General features: G+C 37.1%; 1 protein-coding gene across 2 annotated transcripts in view; it reads right to left on the bottom strand.

Moving 5' to 3' along the window:
- Positions 1-18,620, bottom strand: part of ARNT (aryl hydrocarbon receptor nuclear translocator) — a 77,729-nt gene that overhangs the window by 45,451 nt on the left and 13,658 nt on the right. For both annotated transcript variants that reach the window (XM_080800350.1, XM_080800351.1), the window contains exon 2: positions 6,818-6,929. In XM_080800350.1, coding sequence (XP_080656476.1) covers positions 6,818-6,929 — 112 coding nt within the window. The remainder of the gene's footprint in view (positions 1-6,817; positions 6,930-18,620) is intronic.

Here is an 18,620-nt window from a genome sequence, read left to right as displayed (position 1 = left end):
TTTAACAATATGAAAAAAAGGTTACAGATGGTTAGATGGAAAGACCAGGCTATATAAAACTATATAATTACAGATTACAACTACTAAGAAGATCTACATATAAAGAACAAAGAAATTATACTAAAAAACTTAAAGGAGATGACGGGGTAGTAGGATGATCACTCTTTTTTCTTTCTATTTTCCAATCTTTATTTAAAAGAATGTTTATTCTTGGGGCGCCTGGGTGGCTCAGTGGGTTAAAGCTCCTGCCTTCGGCTCAGGTCATGATCCCAGCGTCCTGGGATGGAGCCCCGCATTGGGATCCACATTGGGCTCTTTGCTCAGCAGGGAGCGTGCCTCCTCCTCTCTCTCTCTCTGCCTGCCTCTCTGCCTAATTGTGATCTCTGCCTGTCAAATAAATAATAAATAAATAAAATCTTTTTTAGAAATAAGTAAAATAAAAAATAAAAGAATGTGTGTTCTTTTAAGGCGACAATCCCACTTACAGTTGCACCCAAACTATAAAATACCTGGGAATAAAACTAACCAAAGAGGCAAGGGATCTGTACTCAGAAAACTATAGAACACTCATAAAAGAAACTGAGAAAGACACAAAGAAATGGAAAAATGTTCCATTCTCAGGGACTGGAAGATAAAATATTGTTAAAATGTCTATGCTACCTAGAGCAATCTATACATTCCATGCAATCCCTATCAAAACACCATTAACTTTTTTCACAAACCTGGAAAAAATAATCCTAAAATTTGTATGGAACCAGAAAAGACCCCAAATAGCCAAAGGAATGTTGAAAAAAAAAAAAAAACCAAACAAACAAAAAAAGAAAACCAAACTTGTGTTGGGGCGCCGGGGTGGCTCAGTGGGTTAAAGCCTCTGCCTTCGGCTCAGGTCATGATCCCAGGGTTCTGGGATCAAGCCCCGCATCGGGCTCTCTGCTCCGTGGAGATCCTGCTTTCTCCTCTCTCTCTGCCTACTTGTGATCTCTGTCTTGTCAAATAAATAAATAAAATCTTAAAAAAAAAAAAAAAAGGAAACCAAACTGTGGCATCACAATTCTGGACCTCAAGCTCTATCACAAAACTGTAATCATCAAGACAGTATGGTACTGATGCAGAAACAGACACATCGATCAATGGAAGAGAATAAGAGAGCCCAGAAATGGACCCTCAATTCTATGGTCAACTGATCTCTGACAAAACAGGAAAGAATATCCAATGGAAAAAAGACAGTCTCTTCAACAAATGGTGCTGGTGGGAAAATTGGACAGCCACACGCAGAAGAATGAAACTGGACCATTCCACATACCATACACAAAAATGAACTCAAAACAGATGAAAGACCTAAACGTGAGACAGGAATCCATCAAAATCCCAGAGAAGAACACAGGCAACAACCTCTGTGACCTTGGCCATAGCAAATTCTTGCTTGACCCATCTCCAAAGGCAAGGGAAACAAATGCAAAAATGAACTATTAGGATTTCATCAAAATAAAAAGCTTTTGCACAGCAAAGGAAACAGTGGACAAAGCCAAAAGACAGACGACAGAATGGGAGAAAATATCTGCAAATGACATATCAGATAAAGGAATAGTATTCAAAATCTATAAAGAACTTATCAAACTTAACACCCAAAGAACAAATAATTCAATCAAGAAATGGGCAGAAGACATAAACAGATATTTCTTCAAAGACATACAAATGGCCAATAGACACTTGAAAAAATGCTCAACATCGCCCAGCATCAGGATAATACAAATCAAAACTACAATGAGATAACCACCTCACACTAGTCAGAATGGCTACAATCAATGAGTCAGGAGATGACAGATGTTGGCGAGGATGTGGAGAAAGGGGAATCCTCTTAAACTGTTGGTGGGAATGCAAGCTGGTGCAGCCACTCTGGAAAACAGTATGGAGGTTCCTCAAAAAGGTAAAAACAGAGCTACCCTATGACCCAGCAATTGCATTACTGGGTACAAAGATACTAATGTAGTGATCCAAAGGGGCACCTGCACCCCAATGTTTATAGCAGCAATGTCCACAATAGCCAAACTATGGAAAGAACCCAGATGTCCGTTGACAGATGAATGAATAAATATGTGGTATATACGTACATTAGAATATTATGCAGCCACCAAAAAAGAAAAAAGCAAGCATTTGCAATGATGTGGATGGAACTAGACGGTATTATGCTAAGTGAAATGAGTCAATCAGAGAAAGACAATTATCATATGATCTCACTGATATATGGAATTTAAGAAACAAAACAGAGGATCATTGGGGAAGGGAGGAAAAAATAAAACAAGATGAAATCAGAGAGGGAGACAAGCCAAAAGAGACTCTTAATCATAGGAAACAAACTGAGGGTTGCTGGAGGGTTGAGGGGTGGGAGAATGGGGTAACTGGGTGATGGACACTAAGGAGGATATGCGATGTAATGAACACTGGGCATTATATTAGACTGATGAATGACTGACCTCTACCTCTGAAACCAGTAATACATTACATGTCAATTAACTGATTGAAATTAAAAAATAAATTAAATTAAAAATAAATAAAAGAATACATATTACTACTTTAAATATATTTCCTAATTACCAATAATACCTATTTATTTTAGAAAATCTGAAAATAAAAACAAAAGTTTCCATAATCTCATCATCCAGAAATTTGGTTAAGTATCCTTTCAGTTTTGCTACGCACACATTACACATATTTCTGACAGAGTAGTATGTTACAAAAACTGTAACCTCCCAACATATTGAGAACATTTTTCTGTACTGATATATACTTGTCACTTCCAATAGCTGTATAGAATTCCATTTCAAATAACTATAATTTACTCAACCAATCTTCTAATTTTGATATTTATAGTGCTTCTAATTGTTTGCTATTATACATAACCATAACATTGTTGTTTAAGAGAGTGAACTCTAAAACCAATCTCCCCAGATTCATATCAAACAATGAATTAAAATGTATAAAACTCTTGGACACATAGCAAGTCTTAGTATGTTACTCATGTTACCAAATAAACCCAAGGATCGCTCCTGCATTATTATTAGCTGGTGAGATTAAAGACTAGCTATATTAGCTACACAATTTTTCTTTTTGAGAGAGAGAGAGAAAGCTAGCATGAATGTGTGAGTCGGGGGAGGAGAGAGAGAGAAACAGAGACTCTCAAGCAGGCTCAGGCCCATTGCAGAGCCCCATCTCATGACCATGAGATCACGACTCAAGATGATATCAAGCTGGACACTCAACCAACTGAGCCATGCAGGTACCCCTTAGCTATGTAATTTTTTAAAAAGAAAACAAAAGGGGCGCCTGGGTGGCTCAGTGGGTGAAAGCCTCTGCCTTCAGCTCAGGTCATAATCCCAGGGTCCTGGGATTGAGCCCCACATCGGGCTCTCTGCTCAGCGGGGAGCCTGCTTCCTCCTCTCTCTCTGCCTGCCTCTCTACCTACTTGTGATCTCTGTCAAATAAGTAAAATCTTAAAAAAAAAAAAAAAAGAAAGAAAAGAAAAAGAAAACAAAACGAGAAATTTTAACAACAACAAAAAAAGTGGACAAAATACTACCCATTCTCCCAGGCCTTTTTTTTTTTTAAAGATTTATTTATTTACGTGCGGCATCTCAGTGGCTCAGTCACTTGGGCGTCCGACTCTTGGTTTCAGCTCAAGCCATGGGTCATTGGATGGAGCCCTGAATTAGGCTCACAGCTCATCAGAGAAGATTCTCTCCCTCTGCTCTGCCCCCCATGCGCACACACTCTCCCTCTCTCCCAAATAAATAAATCTTTATAAATAAACAAATCTCTTTAAAAAAGAGTAATACACAAACTATACTAATAAAAAAATCTTAAAAGCAGCAAGACAAAAGAAGTCCTTAACTTATAAGGGAAAACCTGTAAGGCTACTGAGGATTTCTCAACAGAAACTTGACAAGCCAAAAGAGAGGCATGATATATTCAAAGTGTTGAATGGGAAAAATCTACAGGCAAGAATACTCTCTATCCAGCAAGGCTATCATTCAGAAGAGAAGTGATAAAGAGTTTCCCAAACAAAAATTAAAGGAGGTCGTGACCACTAAACCAGGCCTGCAAGAAATATCAAACTGGAGTCTTTGAGTGCAAAGGAGAGACCAAAGGTGACAAAGACAAGAAAGGATCAGGGAAAATCTCCAGAAACAACAAAAGAACTAGTAATAAAATAGTTATAAATACATATTTATCAATGATTACTTCAAATGAAAATCAACTTAACATTCCAATCAGAAGTTACCGGGTGTCAGAATGGATTAAAAAAATAAGACCCAGGGATGCCTGGGTGGCTCAGTTAGTTAAGCCGCTGCCTTCAGCTCTGGTCATGATCCCAGCGTCCTGGGATCGAGTTCCACATGGGGCTCCTTGCTCAGCAGGGAGCCTGCTTCTCCCTCTGCCTCTGCCTGCCACTCTGCCTGTGCTCACTCTCCCTGACAAATAAATAAATAAATAATCTTAAAAAAACCAAACAAACAAGACCCAACTATATGCTGCCTACAAGAGACTCATTTTAGAACTAAAGACACCTGCAGATTGAAAGTGAGAGGGTGGAGAAACATCACACAAAAAGATGTCAAAGGAAGTCGGAGGAGCAATACAGAGACAAAGTAGGCTTCTAGGTTCTTGCATTCTTTTAGTCCTGCTTTGGTATCAGGGTAGTACTAGCCTCATGGAATGACTGTGAATGTGATCTCTCTATTCCATTATTTGTAAGATTTTGATAAAAGATTGTGATTATTATTTTTTAAATTTTTGTGGGGTTCGCCAATGAATCCATGTGCCTGGTTGGTTGTGCTGTGAAATTTTTGATACCTAATTCAACTTTCATTCATGTATTGGTTTAAGAATATTTTCTACTTCTTAGATTCAAGATTCATGATTGAATCTTGGTAACTTGGGCATTTTTAAGAAGTTACTTTTTTATCGGGTTTGTCAATAAATAATTATTTATAGTAATCTGTTATCACACTATGTATTTCTGTGGTTATCTATTGTATTGTTTCCCTTCCATTTTGGTTCTCATTTTGGTTTTTGAGTCTCCTTTTTTTCTTAATGCATTTAAAGCACTGCTAATTTTATTTTATTTTTTTTAAAACTGGTCACTACTTTCTTTTTTTTTAATACTTTATTTACTTATTTGACACAGAGAAAGAGAGATCACAAGCAGGCAGAGAGGCAGGCAGAGAGAGAGCGGGAAGCACACTCTCTGCTGAGCAGGGAGCCCAAAGCAGGGCTCGATCCCAGGACACTGAGAACATGACTTGAGCTGAAGGCAGAGGCTTAACCCACTGAGCCACCGAGGCGCCCCTCGTCACTACTTTCAATATTATGTTATTGTTTATTCTGGTCTCTTATTTATTTCTGACTTTTCTTTGTTATTTCCCTCCTCTACTAAATGTCAGCTGTTTATTCATTTTCTAGATCCTTATGCTATAATGTTACCTTGTTTATTTGAGTTCTTTTATACAGGCATTTATAGCATAAATTTCATTCTATCATTGTTTTCACTGTATCCCACAGGTTTTAGAATATTGTTTTGTTCTGAGTCATATTTTGACTTGCTGTTTGATTTCTTATTTGGCCCACTGCTTATGCAGTAATGTCTTATTTAATTTTCACATATTAAATTTTTTTTAGGATCTTATTTATTTATTTGACAGAGAGACAGCCAGAGAGGGAACACAAGCAGGGGAAGTATGAGAGGGAGAAGCAGGCTTCCCGTCAAGTAGGAAGCCCAATGCCGGGATCACGACCCGAGCTAAAGGCATATGCTTAGTGACTGAGCCACCCAGGCACTCTACATATTAAATATTTCATATTTACATTGCACATTTTCCACCTTTATTGTTGATCTTTAGTTTTATACCACTGTGGTTGGAAAATACACTTGGTATGATTTTGGTCTTCTTAAATTTGTAGTATTTGTTACGCTACTTTTTATGTGATTTAACCAGGGGTTTGTTCTGGGTGTACTTGAAGAAAACGTGTATTCTATTTTTCTTGGATGGAATGTTTTACATACACCTTTTAGAACCATGTATCCTGAAGTATGCTTCAAATAAGAAATGCTCTTGTTGAGAGAAAAAAAAACCTTTAACTGAGGGTACTCATTTAAAATAAAGCACATCAGAGGGAAGGTGGGGGGAGGGGAATGGGTTAAATAGGTAAAGGGGATTAAGAGTACATTTGTCATAATGAGCACCTGAGTAGTAATGATGTATAGAATTGCTGAGTCACTGTATTATACACCTGAAACTAATATAACACTGCATGTTAATTATATAGTAATTAAAGTAAAAATCTTAATAAAAAATAAAATTTAAGGGACGCCTGGGTGGCTCAGTTGGTTAAGCCGCTGCCTTCGGCTCGGGTCATGAACCCGGGGTCCTGGGATCGAGTCCCGCATCGGGTTCCTTGCTCGGCAGGGAGCCTGCTTCTCTCGCTGCCTCTGCCTGCCTCTCTGCCTGCTTGTGTGTACTCTCTCTCTCTCGCTCTCTGGCAAATAAATAAAATCTTAAAAAAAAAAAAAAAAATAAAATAAAATAAAATAAAATTTAAAACAATTAAAAGAAAAAAAACCCTGCATATAAGAAACTTAGATAAAAACAGTAATTCTGTATAAGGAAAAAAATCCAGGGACTAAAGAGTGGTATCTGACAGCACTGTAGTTAGTAACCAGTTGAAATGAGAGGCCTGGGCATAGCAAAGAGGATTCAGCCACTAACTAAATCAGGCTGGCTTGCAGGAAAGCCATTCGTGATACAATACCCAAACTCACCCTGGTCGCCGCTTAATAGCCCTGTGGACAATGGCTCCTCCACCTTGAATCCCAGGCCCAGGGTTTCCTGAGGCAATGGCTGGACCCAGGGATGGTACATCTGATGTCATTTCTATCAGAGAAAAATAGAAATATACATTTAAGAAAGACAGTCCTTTCTTATAATCATCATCATCACCAAGTTTGCTAGAAGAAAGGCTCAAGGTATAGACGAAATCCCAGCAGCTTGCTAGAAAACCCAAATGCTCATATCCAGATTGCTCTTCTTGCATTCTTACACTGGTGAAAGCATACATTCCCTGTACTTCAGTTTCCCCTGCTTCACAGAGTTTGGAAGAGAGAGTACTATATTCTATATGTAGCCTTCACTTTTTTTTTTTTTTTAAGATTTTATTTATTTATTTGACAGAGAAAGATCCCAAGTAGGCAGAAAGACAGGCAGAGAGAGAGAGGAGGAAGCAGGCCCCCCCACCGAGCAGAGAGCCCGATGCAGGACTCGATCCTAGGACCCTGAGATCATGACCTGAGCTGAAGGCAGAGAGGCTTAACCCACTGAGCCACCCAGGCACCCCTGCAGCCTTCACTTTTAAAAGCTTATGACAGTGACATAATGCTGATCTAAAACACACGCACACAATCAGTTTTATACATTTTACTCACGCAAGTTATCTGAGTTTATGTATTTTATTTAGAAATATAAATATATAATATAAATATATATATATTTTATATATTACATAAATATTATTATTTATATATAAATATGATGATATTATATATTATATAAATATTACATAAATATATTATTTATATAAATAATTATTTATATAATTATTTAATTATATATTATATACAATTATTTATTATTTATTATATATTATTTATTATATATAATTATATAACATATTTTTATTATTTTTATTTATTTATATATTTATATATATTTATATATTATATATGATATATATTATATGTTATATATATTTATTATTTATTTATATTTTATTATTTTTATTATATTATTATATATTATATAATTATATAATTATATAATATAATAAAATATAATATATAATTATATAATTATATAATTTATATAATTATATAATATTTATATAAATATTATATAAATATAAATATATAAAAATATAAATTTTTTATATAAATATAAAAATATACAAATACAGAAAAGAACCCAAAATAAATGGAATTCTAACTCCACCTAGCAACAACAAAGCAATACTCTCCTTTCCTCTCCCAAAGTGGCATCAGTGAAAGCCAGCTAAAACAGGTTTAAATAAGATCCAGGCATCTGGGATGCTTGGATGGCTCAGACAGTTAAGCATCTGCCCTCAGCTCAGCTCATGATCCTAGGGTCCTTGCTCAGCGGGGAGCCTGCCTCTCCTTCTTGTCTGCAGCCTCACCTGCCTGTGTACGTACCTGCTCTCACTCCCACTCTCTCACAAATAAATAAAATCATTAAAAAAAAGAAAGATCCAATATCACACAGTACAAAAATACTCAAATACAAAAATATTCAAACTTTAATTTTAAGAAAGAAAATCCCTCATCATACCAAGAACCAAGAAGATCTCAAATTGAATGAAAATAACAATGATATGACATAGATGTTAGAATTATCTGACAAAGACTTTGAAAGAAGTCATGACAAAAATGCTTCAATAATTATTAATACAGTTGAAAGCCTCAGCCAAGAAACAGTCTCAACAAAGAAATAGGGTATAAAGAATCAAATAGAAATTTTAGAACTGAAAAATAACTGAAATAAAAAGTTAAGTAGATTGATTCAATAGCAGAATGGAGAGAACGAAGAGAAGAATCAGTGAAATGGAAGACAGAACACCAGAAATTACACATTAGAATACTAGGAAAGAAGAGAAAGAGGGCAAAGCTGAAAAATAATGTCTGAAAATTTCTCAAATTTGGCAAGAGATGTAACATACAGATTCAAGAATTTGAGTAAACCCCAAAAGGATAACCTAAAGAATTGCATTCCAACACAGATCACAAACATCTAAAAAACTAAAGATAAGTTTTGGAAGTAGCTAGAGAAAAATGACACCTTACCTACAAAAGAAAAATAATTCAAGCAGCAGATGTTTTATCTGAAACCATGGAGGCAAAAAGAATGTGGCACAACAGCTTTTAAGTTCTGGGGAAAAAAGAACTGTCAACCCAGAATCCTGCAACCAGTGAAAAGATCACTTCGGAGTGAAGGGGAAATCAACACACTCTCTGATGATGTAAAACTATGGAGAACTTGCAACCAGCAAACCTATCCTTAAAAAATGGCTAAACAAAATTCTCTAAACAGGGAAGAAATTATAAAACAAGGAATTTTGGAACACATCAATACATATCAAGAAATAAAAAAGAACAAAGTATGCAAAAATATGGGTAAAATCCATAGATTTTCCTTCTTCTTTTCGATTTTCTAAATTACATTTGCTGGCAGAAGCAAAAAATACAACACTGTCTGACATGTTTCTGAAAGTATACAGAGGAGATATTTATGACAATTAAATTATGAATGGGGATTATAAAGGGAGGTAACATGTTAACACTTAAAGTGGTAAAATGATACCACCCACAGACTGTGATATTATGATATATAATGCAATGCCCACTCCAGCAATTACCAGGAAAGCTATACAAGGAGGTACACCAGCAAACATTACAGAGAAATAAAAATGCAATTCTTTTTAAGATTTTACTTTTATTTATTTTATTTTTTTAAGGTTTATATAAATACTTCGGTAATCCCTACACCCAATGTGGGGCTCAAACCCACAACCCCAAGATGAAGAGTCACACACTCTGCCAGCTGAGCCAGCCAAGCACTGCTCAAAATGGAATTCTAAAAAATGTTCAAGGGGCACCTGGGTGGCTCAGTGGGTTGAGCCTCTGCCTTGAGCTCAGGTCATGATCTCAGGGTCCTGGGACTGAGCCCCGCATTTGGTTCTCTGCTTATCAGGGAGCCTGCTTACCCCTCTCTCTGCGCCTGCCTCTCTGCCTACTTGTGATCTCTCTCTCTGTCAAATAAATAAATAAATAAAAATCTTAAAAAAAAAAAAAGTTCAAATAACCTACAGGAAGAGAGAGAAAAATATAGAGAAGCAGAAACCAAAGCAAACAAATGAAAAAGAAAACAGCAGACTTAAGCCCTAACATAAAAAATTTATTAAATGTAAATGGTCTAAATATACCAATTAGTAAAAAGAGATTAGCAGAACAAACAAAAAAATATGACCTAGTTCTACAAGTTGCTTCATATATAACAGCAGACAGGTTGAAAGTAAAAGGATGAAAAGACAAATGTCATATAAACACTGATCAAACAAAAGCAAGAGTAGCTGTATTAATAATAATCATATAAACTCCAAAGCAATTAAAATGACCAGAAACAAAGCACATTATATAATATGCAAGCCACCAAGAAGACACTTGGCAGCTATGCACTAAACAAGAGAGCTGCAAAATCTGTTAAACAAAAACTGATAAGATAGAAACAAGAAAATAATTGTAGCTGGAGACTTCAACACCCCTCATTTAACTAACAGAACAATTAGAAAATCGGCAAAGACATAAAAGATCTCAATGACACCCTCAACCAACAGGATCTAATTAAGATTTACTGACTCTACCCCATAATAGCAGGTATACATTCTTTTCCGGTGCCCCCAAAATATAAACCAAGATAGATATATCCTGGACCATTAAGCCTAAACAAATTTACAAGAATGGAATCAAAGCTTATATTCTCCAACTAAAAGGGAATAAAACTAGAACTCAGTAACAGGTAACAGAAAAATCACCAACACTTGGACACTAAACGACACATTTCTAAGTAATCAATAGGTCAAAAAAGAAATCTCAAATGAAATTAAGAAAACACAGAACTAAAATGCAAATTAAAATGCAAGATAGTTAAAATTTGTGAAATGCAGCAAAAGCTGTACTCAGAAAATTTTATAGCACTAAAATGCTAACACTGGAAAAAAGGAAAAGTCAAGTCAATCATCTATGCTTCTGCTTCAAGCACCTAGAAAAAGAACAAAATAAACCCAAAGCAAGCAAAATGAAGGAATAGACAACATAAATCAATGAATTTGAAAACAGAAAAATACTTTTTTATTATTTTTTTAAGATTTTATTTATTTATTTGACAGAGATCACAAGTAGGCAGAGAAGCAGGCAGAGGGAGAGGAGGAAGCAGGCTCCCTGCAGAGCAGAGAACCTGATGCAGGGCTCGATCCCAGGACCTTGGGATCATGACCTGAGCCGAAGGCAGAGGCTTTAACCCACTGAGCCACCCAGGCACCCCCAGAAAAATACTTTAAAAAAATAAAATCAAAAGCTGGTTCTTTAAATAGATCCCCAAAACGGCAAGACAGGGAAAAACATAAACAAAAACATACACCCACAAAAAACTACCAATATTAGAAATGAAAAGAGAAAAAATAAAACAAAAAACAAAAAGACAGATATCACTACAGACCTCAAAGAAATGAGAGAGAAGTAGTAATACTAGGAGTGACTTACAAACACAAATTTAACAACTTAGACAAAATGGACCAATTCTTTGAAAAAACACAGACCCAATACAAATCAGATGATGTAAATGGCCCCATAAATATCAGGAAATTGAATCCATAATTTTTTAAAAAGATTTTATTTTCTTGACAGAGACAGCAAGAGAGGGAACACAAACAGGGGGAGTGAGAGAGGGAGAAGCAGGCTTCCCACCAAGAAGGGAGCCCGATGTGGGGCTTGATCCCAGAACACTGGGATCATGACCTGAGCCTAAGGCAGACGCTTAACAACAGAGCCACCCAGGTGCTGCTGGATCCATAATTTTAAAACTCTCAAAAAAGATATCTCCAGGTCCAGAAGGAGAATTCTACCAAACATTAAAAAAATTATTATCAGTTCTACACAATCTCCTCCAGAAACTGGCTGAGAAAGGAGACACCAATTTTTTCGAGGCCAGAATTACCCTGGTACCAAAACAGACAAAATCAGTACAAAAACAAAGCAAACTGACAAAAAAAACTAGAGATCAATATTCCTCATGAAAACAGATAAAAATTCTTAATATTAGCAAATAAAATTCAGCAATATGCAAAAGAATTATATAACATGACCAAATAAAGCCAACTGGCTCAATATTTAATAATCAACATAATCTACCATATTAATAAGTTAAAGAAGAAAAATGACATAATCATATCAACTTAAGCAAGAAAGCATTTGATAAAAACCAACACTCATTCCTAACTTAAAAAAAAGATCAGAAAAATAAAAATAGAGGGAAATGTCTTCGACTTGAAAAAAGAATCCACCCCTCCAAAAACCCCAGAACAACAACAACAACAACAAAAAGAGAGAAAGAAAAAAAGGCCTCAAGTTAATATTATACTTAATTGTGAAAGACAATCCTTTTATGATTGGAAAGAAAGCAAGAATGTTCCCTCTTATCATTTATTCAAACACAGTGTGTGAAATCCTAGCCAGTGCAAAAAATGCAAGAAAAGGAAACAAAAGGCATAAAGATCAAAAAGGAAGAAATAAAATTGTCCCCATTCACAGATGGCATGACTATCTTTGTAGATAACTCTAAGGAATCTAACAAAAAAACTTACAGAGCAAGTAACTGATTCCAGCAAAATTGAATGATACAAGATAAGTATACAAGATTAAACTGCTTCTATATATTAGCAACTAGTAGACACCAAAATTTAAAATACCAATCTACCTACAGGGATGCCTGGGTGGCTCAGTCAGATTAAGCAGCCAACTCTTAGTTTTGACTTCAGATCACTATCTCAGGGTCCTGGGATCAAGCTCTGCATTGGGCCTTGCACTCATTGAGGAATCTGTCTGAGGATTCTCTCTCTCCTTCTCCTCCTTCCCCTGCTCCTGCTCACACTTTCTCTAAAATAAATAAATAAATCATGGGGTGCCTGGGTGGCTCAGTTGGTTAGGCATCTACCTTCGGCTCAGGTCATGATCCCTGGGTGCTGGGGCTGAGCCTCCTATCAGTCTCTCTGCTCCGCAGGGAATCTGCTTTTCCTTCTGCCCCTCCCCCCCACTCGTGCTCTCCCTTGCTCTCTCTCTCAAATAAATAAAAGATTTAAGGAAATATAAATAAAATAAATCTTTTAGGGGTCCCTGGGTGGCTCAGTCGTTAAGTGTCTGCCTTCCGCTCGGGTCATGATCCCAGGATTCTCGGAATGAGCCCCACATCATCGTGATCCCTACTCAGCGGGAAGGCTTCTTCGCCCTCTCCCATTCCCCCTGCCTGTATTCCCTCTCTCACTGTCTCTCTCTCAAATAAATAAATAAAATAAAATCTTTTAAAAAATAAAAAAGCTATTTGTAATCACTTAAAAAAAGAAAAAAATACAACAAACATCATAGGACCTGTATGCTGAAAACAACACTGATAAAAGAAATCAAAGATCTAAGTAAATAGAGAGATACATCATGCTCATGAATTCGAAGACTCAACATAATAAAGATATCAATTTTCTTCAAATTGATACAGAGGCTTAATGTGATTCTTATCAAAATTCTACCAAGACGTTTTTATAAACAAGATAATTCTAAAATTTTTAAGGAGAGGTAAAGAAACTATAATAGCTAAAACAATTTTGACCAAAAAAAGTGGCAGGAATCAGTCTACCCAGTTTCAAGGCTTATTACAGATTTATGGTAATCAAAAGTATGGAGTCTTGGCAGAGGGACAGACATAGAGCAATGGAACCCAGAAACAGACCAATACAAATATGCCCAAATGATTTCTGACAAAAGTGCAAAAACAATTCAACGGAGGAAAGATCATCTTTTCAACAAATGGTGCTAGAGCAACAGGACAACTGTAGATGAAAAAACTGAACCTCAACCTAAGTTTTGCCCTTTATATAAAAATTAATCAGAATGGATCACTTTGTCAATGTAAAAACTATGTAACACTGGAGGGGGAGGGAGAAAATCTTCAGGATCTAGGCCTAGGCAGAGTACTTAGATTTGGCACCAAAAGTATGATCCATGAACAGTAAAACTGATAAATTGGATTTCATTAAAATTAAAAACTTTTAGTCAGAAGATGAAAGACAAGTAACGGAGTGGAAGAAAACACTGAAGGAAAAGACTTATATCCGGAATATAAAAAAGAAAGCTCAAAACTCAACATTAAAAAAGTAGTCTGGGGTGCCTGGGTGGCTCAGTCATTAAGTGTCTGCCTTTGGCTCAGGTCATGATCCCAGAGCCCTGGGATCCAGCCCTGCGTCCAGCTCCCTGCTCATGGGGAGGCCTGCTTCTCCCTCTCCCACTCCCCCTGGTTGTGTTCCCTCTCTTGCAGTGTCTCTCTGTCAAAAAAAAAAAAAAAAAAAAAATAGTCGGACTACAACAGGGGCAAGACATGAAGAGACAGTTCACCAAAGATATAAAAATGGTAAATAAGCACATGAAAACATGGTCAACATCATTAGCCATGAGTGAAATGCAAATTCAAGCCACACTGAGATGCACTACATACCTATCAGAATGGCTAACATTAAATAAATTAATTAATAAAAATACGAAATGCTGGGAAGGATACAGAAAAAGTAGATCACTTATACATTGCTGGTAGATGTAATACAGCACAGACACTTCAGAAAACAGTTTGGAAGTTTTTTGAAAAACTTGGGGTACTTGGGTGGCTCAATCGGTTAAGCACCTGACTCTGGGTCAGGTCAAGATCTTGGACTTCTGGGATCAAGACCTGCATCATGCTCTGAGCTTAACGGGAGTCTGCTTCTCCCTCTGCCCCTCCCCCCACCACTAAATCAGGAATGTACTTTTTATTCTTTTTAAAGATTATTTATTTATTTGACAGACACAGAGAGATCACAAGTAGGCAAAGAGGCAGGTAGAGGGAGAGGGGGAAGCAGGCTCCCTGCTGAGCAGAGAGCCCAATGCGGGGCTCAACCCCAGGACCCTGAGACCATGACCTGAGCCAAAGGCAGAGGCTTAACCCACTGAGCCACCCAGGCGCCCCTTAAAATCTGAAACAAATATGTTTGTAAAGCATTTATTAATATAATTATTTTTTTCTTTTAGTTTGTTGATGGCATGAATTACAAGTTTTCTCAGCTTGAACCACCTTTGAGTTCCTGGAATAAACTCTACTCTATAATTACACTAGACTGAATAATATAATATAAAAATACATGTCCACACAGAATCTTATATTGTGATCTTACTTGGAAATAGGGTCACTGAATATATAATTAGCTAAGACTGAAGTCATAATGGGTTAGGGTGGGTTATAAATCCAATGCCTGCTCTTTTTTTTTTTTTTTTTTTTTTTGAGATTTGAGAGCAATAAAGCAAGAGTGCAGGAATAGGCACTTGCAGGTCAAGAGGAAGGGGAAAGGGAGAGGAGAGAGTCTCAAGCCAGCTAGCGCTCAGCACTGAGATCAGGATCTGAGCAGAAACCAAGAGTGGGACACTCAACCCACTGCACCACCCAGGTGTCCCTGACAGCTTTCTTTGTAAGAGGGAAGAGAGACACATTGGATACAGAGACAGAGACTAGAGTGACATGTACAAGCTAAAGAAGAGGGAAACATTTTCTCTCTCAGAACCTCCAGAAGGAATCAAAGCTGCCAACATCTTCATTTCAGATTCTGAGCCTCCAGAACTGTGGAAGAATACATTTCTGTTGTTTTAAATCACCCAGTTTGTTAATTTGTCACAGCAGGTCTGGGAAACTAATACAATAATGATGTATGATTCTTTTAATATATTCTGGATTTTAATCGTTAATATTAGCTCCTTTCAAATGGAAGAACTTAGGGTAGCACAGTTAGGGAGTATTCTTATTGCACTGAAATCAAGTACCTTCTATTAAAATCACAATTGCATGGCCTTGCCTGAGGAAAGCACCCACATCCTAGAGACTGAATGGAAAGCCAGGGATTTGGGTGAATGCACTAACCTCTGCCTCTAGAGTTCTTCCAGACTGCTCCTACCTCCAGGCCCTGGGTCCAAGCCGCGGCCTCCAGCCCAGCCATCCCTGATGCAGACCGGCTGCCCCCACAGCCCATTTCTCCTGCCTAATAGGGTTTTGTACAATTAGGGAGTTTTTCCATAAACTGACCCTTGTATTAATAGAGGCTTCAGGAGATTTTTGTTAGAAACTAAGGACCTCCCTTCAGCTCTGAACAGCTTTTTCGTCAATTCCAACCCAAATATCTATGTACCTTTCTAATTCACTCAGATTTGTGGGTGGCTTCTCTCCTTTCCCTATTCTACATTCTCTAATTCTATGTTCACTTTACATCTCAGAAATGGAAATGTACATCAGTCAAATAAAAGAAGGAATAACAAAAAAAAATTTCACAGAAATTACAGAAAAATAGTAAATATAACATATTTCAGTTAGTCAACATAATTTCCCAGATTTACAAAAAAGCTACCTCTAAATGTAACTTCCTTTCCTGAAATAGGAGAAATAATACAAAACTAGGGGCGCCTGGGTGGCTCAGTGGTTAAGCCTCTGCCTTTGGCTCGGGTCATGATCTCAGAGTCCTGGGACCAAGCCCCACATTGGGCTCCCTGCTCAGCAGGGGAGCCTGCTTCCCTGCCTCTCTCTCTGCCTGCCTCTCTGCCTACTTGTGATCCCTCTCTCTCTCTCTCTCTGTCAAATAAATAAATAAATAAAAATCTTTAAAGAAAAAAAAATGCAAAACTAAGTCACTGAAAACGCAATGAAGGAAAACAGGAATGATAAAGGAAGCATTAAAAGCTGGATGGAGGGCCTGGGTAGCTCAGTGATTAAGCATCTGTCTGACTCTTGATTTTGGATCAGGTCATGATCTCAGGGTCGTGAGTGAGATCAAGCCCTGCATTGGGCTCAGTGTTCAGCGCCAAGTCTGCTTAAGATTCTTGTCTCCCTCTGCCCCTCCCCTGACTCACACTTACCCTCTCCCTCTCAAACAAACAAATTAATAAAAATCTTTTTTTTAAATTTTGGATAATGTTCAAAAGAAACCTTGAGACCAATTATTCATTATATTCTTAATGTCTAAAATATGAACTTTGGATGTGTTTTTTCTTTAATTTGTTTAAGATTTTATTTGAGAGAACTCTACAACAAAAACATAACCTGATTTTAAAATGTCCAAAAGACTTGAATAGACATTTCTTCAAAGATACACAAGTAGCCAATAAGCATATGAAAAGGTGTTCAACCACCACAAATCACTGAAGAAATGCAAATCAAAACTAAGAGATACCACCTCACACCCACTACGACAGCAACCATCAAAAATTTTTAAAAATTAATTTTAAATATTTAAAAAAAATTAATTTTAAATATTTTTAAATAAGGAAAAATAAATGGGTGCCTGGCTGGCTCAGTTGGTAGAACATATGACTCTTGATCTTGAGGTTGTGAGTTCTGGCCCCATGCTGGGCATAGAGCATACTTAAAACTTTATTAAATTAAAAAATAATAAGTATTGGGGCACCTGGATGTTTCAGTTGGTTAAGCAGCTGTTTGCCTTTGGTTAAGGTTAGGATCCTGGGGTCCTGGAATGGAGCCCCGCAGGGAGCCTGCTTCTCCCTCTCCCCACCCCCACTCCCGCAGGTGCTATCTCTCTCTCTCAAATAAACCATCTTAAAAAAAAAAAAAAAGTATCGGTGAGGATGTGGGGAAAATGGAACTCTTGTACTCTGCTGGTGGGAAAATAAATTGGCACAGCCACTATGGAAAACAGTATGGAGAGTCCTAAAAAAATTAAAAACAGAACTATTTTATGATCTAGCAATTCTACTTCTAGCAATTCTACTTCTCAAAAGAATTGAAAGCAGAGTCTCAAACAGATACTTAGACAACATCCACAGCAGCATTATTCACAATAACCAAGAGGTGGAAGCAAGCCAAGTGTCCACTGACAGATGAATGGATAAAAAATTGGGGCATCTACATCCAGTGGAATACTCTTTGGCCTTTTAAAAAAGGGAATTCTGCAGTAACATACAATATAGATGAACCTCAAAAGTACTAGCTAAGCGAAATAAGCTAGTCACAAAAGAAGAAATACTATATGACTCTACTTAAATGAGGTACCTAGAAAAGTCAAATTGATTGAGACAGAGTATAGAATGGTTGTATCCAGGCACTGGGGGATTTGGAGAATGGGGAGTTCTTATTTACTGGGTACAGAGTTTCAGTTTTGCAAGATGAAGATAGTTTCGGAGATGGATGGTGATGATGGCTGCACAACACTGTGAATATATAAGGCCACTGAACTGTACACTTAAAAATGTTAAAATGGGGTGCCTGGGTGGCTCAGTTGGTTGAACGACTGCCTTCGGCTCAGGTCATGATCCCGGACTTCCAGGATCGAGTCCCGCATCGGGCTCCCAGCTCCTTGGGGAGTCTGCTTCTCCCTCTGACCTTCTCCTCTCTCATGCTCTCTCTCACTCATTCTCTCTCAAATAAATAAATAAAATCTTAAAAAAAAAAAAAGAACATTGAGGAAAAAAAATGTTAAAATGGCAAATTTTATGTTACATGCATTTTGCCACAATGGAAAAAAAACTAATATATTAGGAAAATTTTGAGGTGAATCTATATCATGAAAATGGAAAGTTATCTATCATATATGATTATGGAAAAACAAGCTACAGAAAAAAAAATACATTTCTTTTTCAAAGCTTATATGTGGGATGCCTGGGTGGCTCAGGCAGCTGAGCATCCGCCTTCAGCTCAGGTCATGATCCCAGG

Source organism: Martes martes (genome assembly GCF_963455335.1).
Source record: "Martes martes genome assembly, chromosome: 4".
Lineage (NCBI taxonomy): Eukaryota > Metazoa > Chordata > Mammalia > Carnivora > Mustelidae > Martes > Martes martes.
The sequence above is the reverse complement of the archived record's forward strand: the minus strand, read 5'-3'. Positions and strand labels throughout refer to the sequence as shown.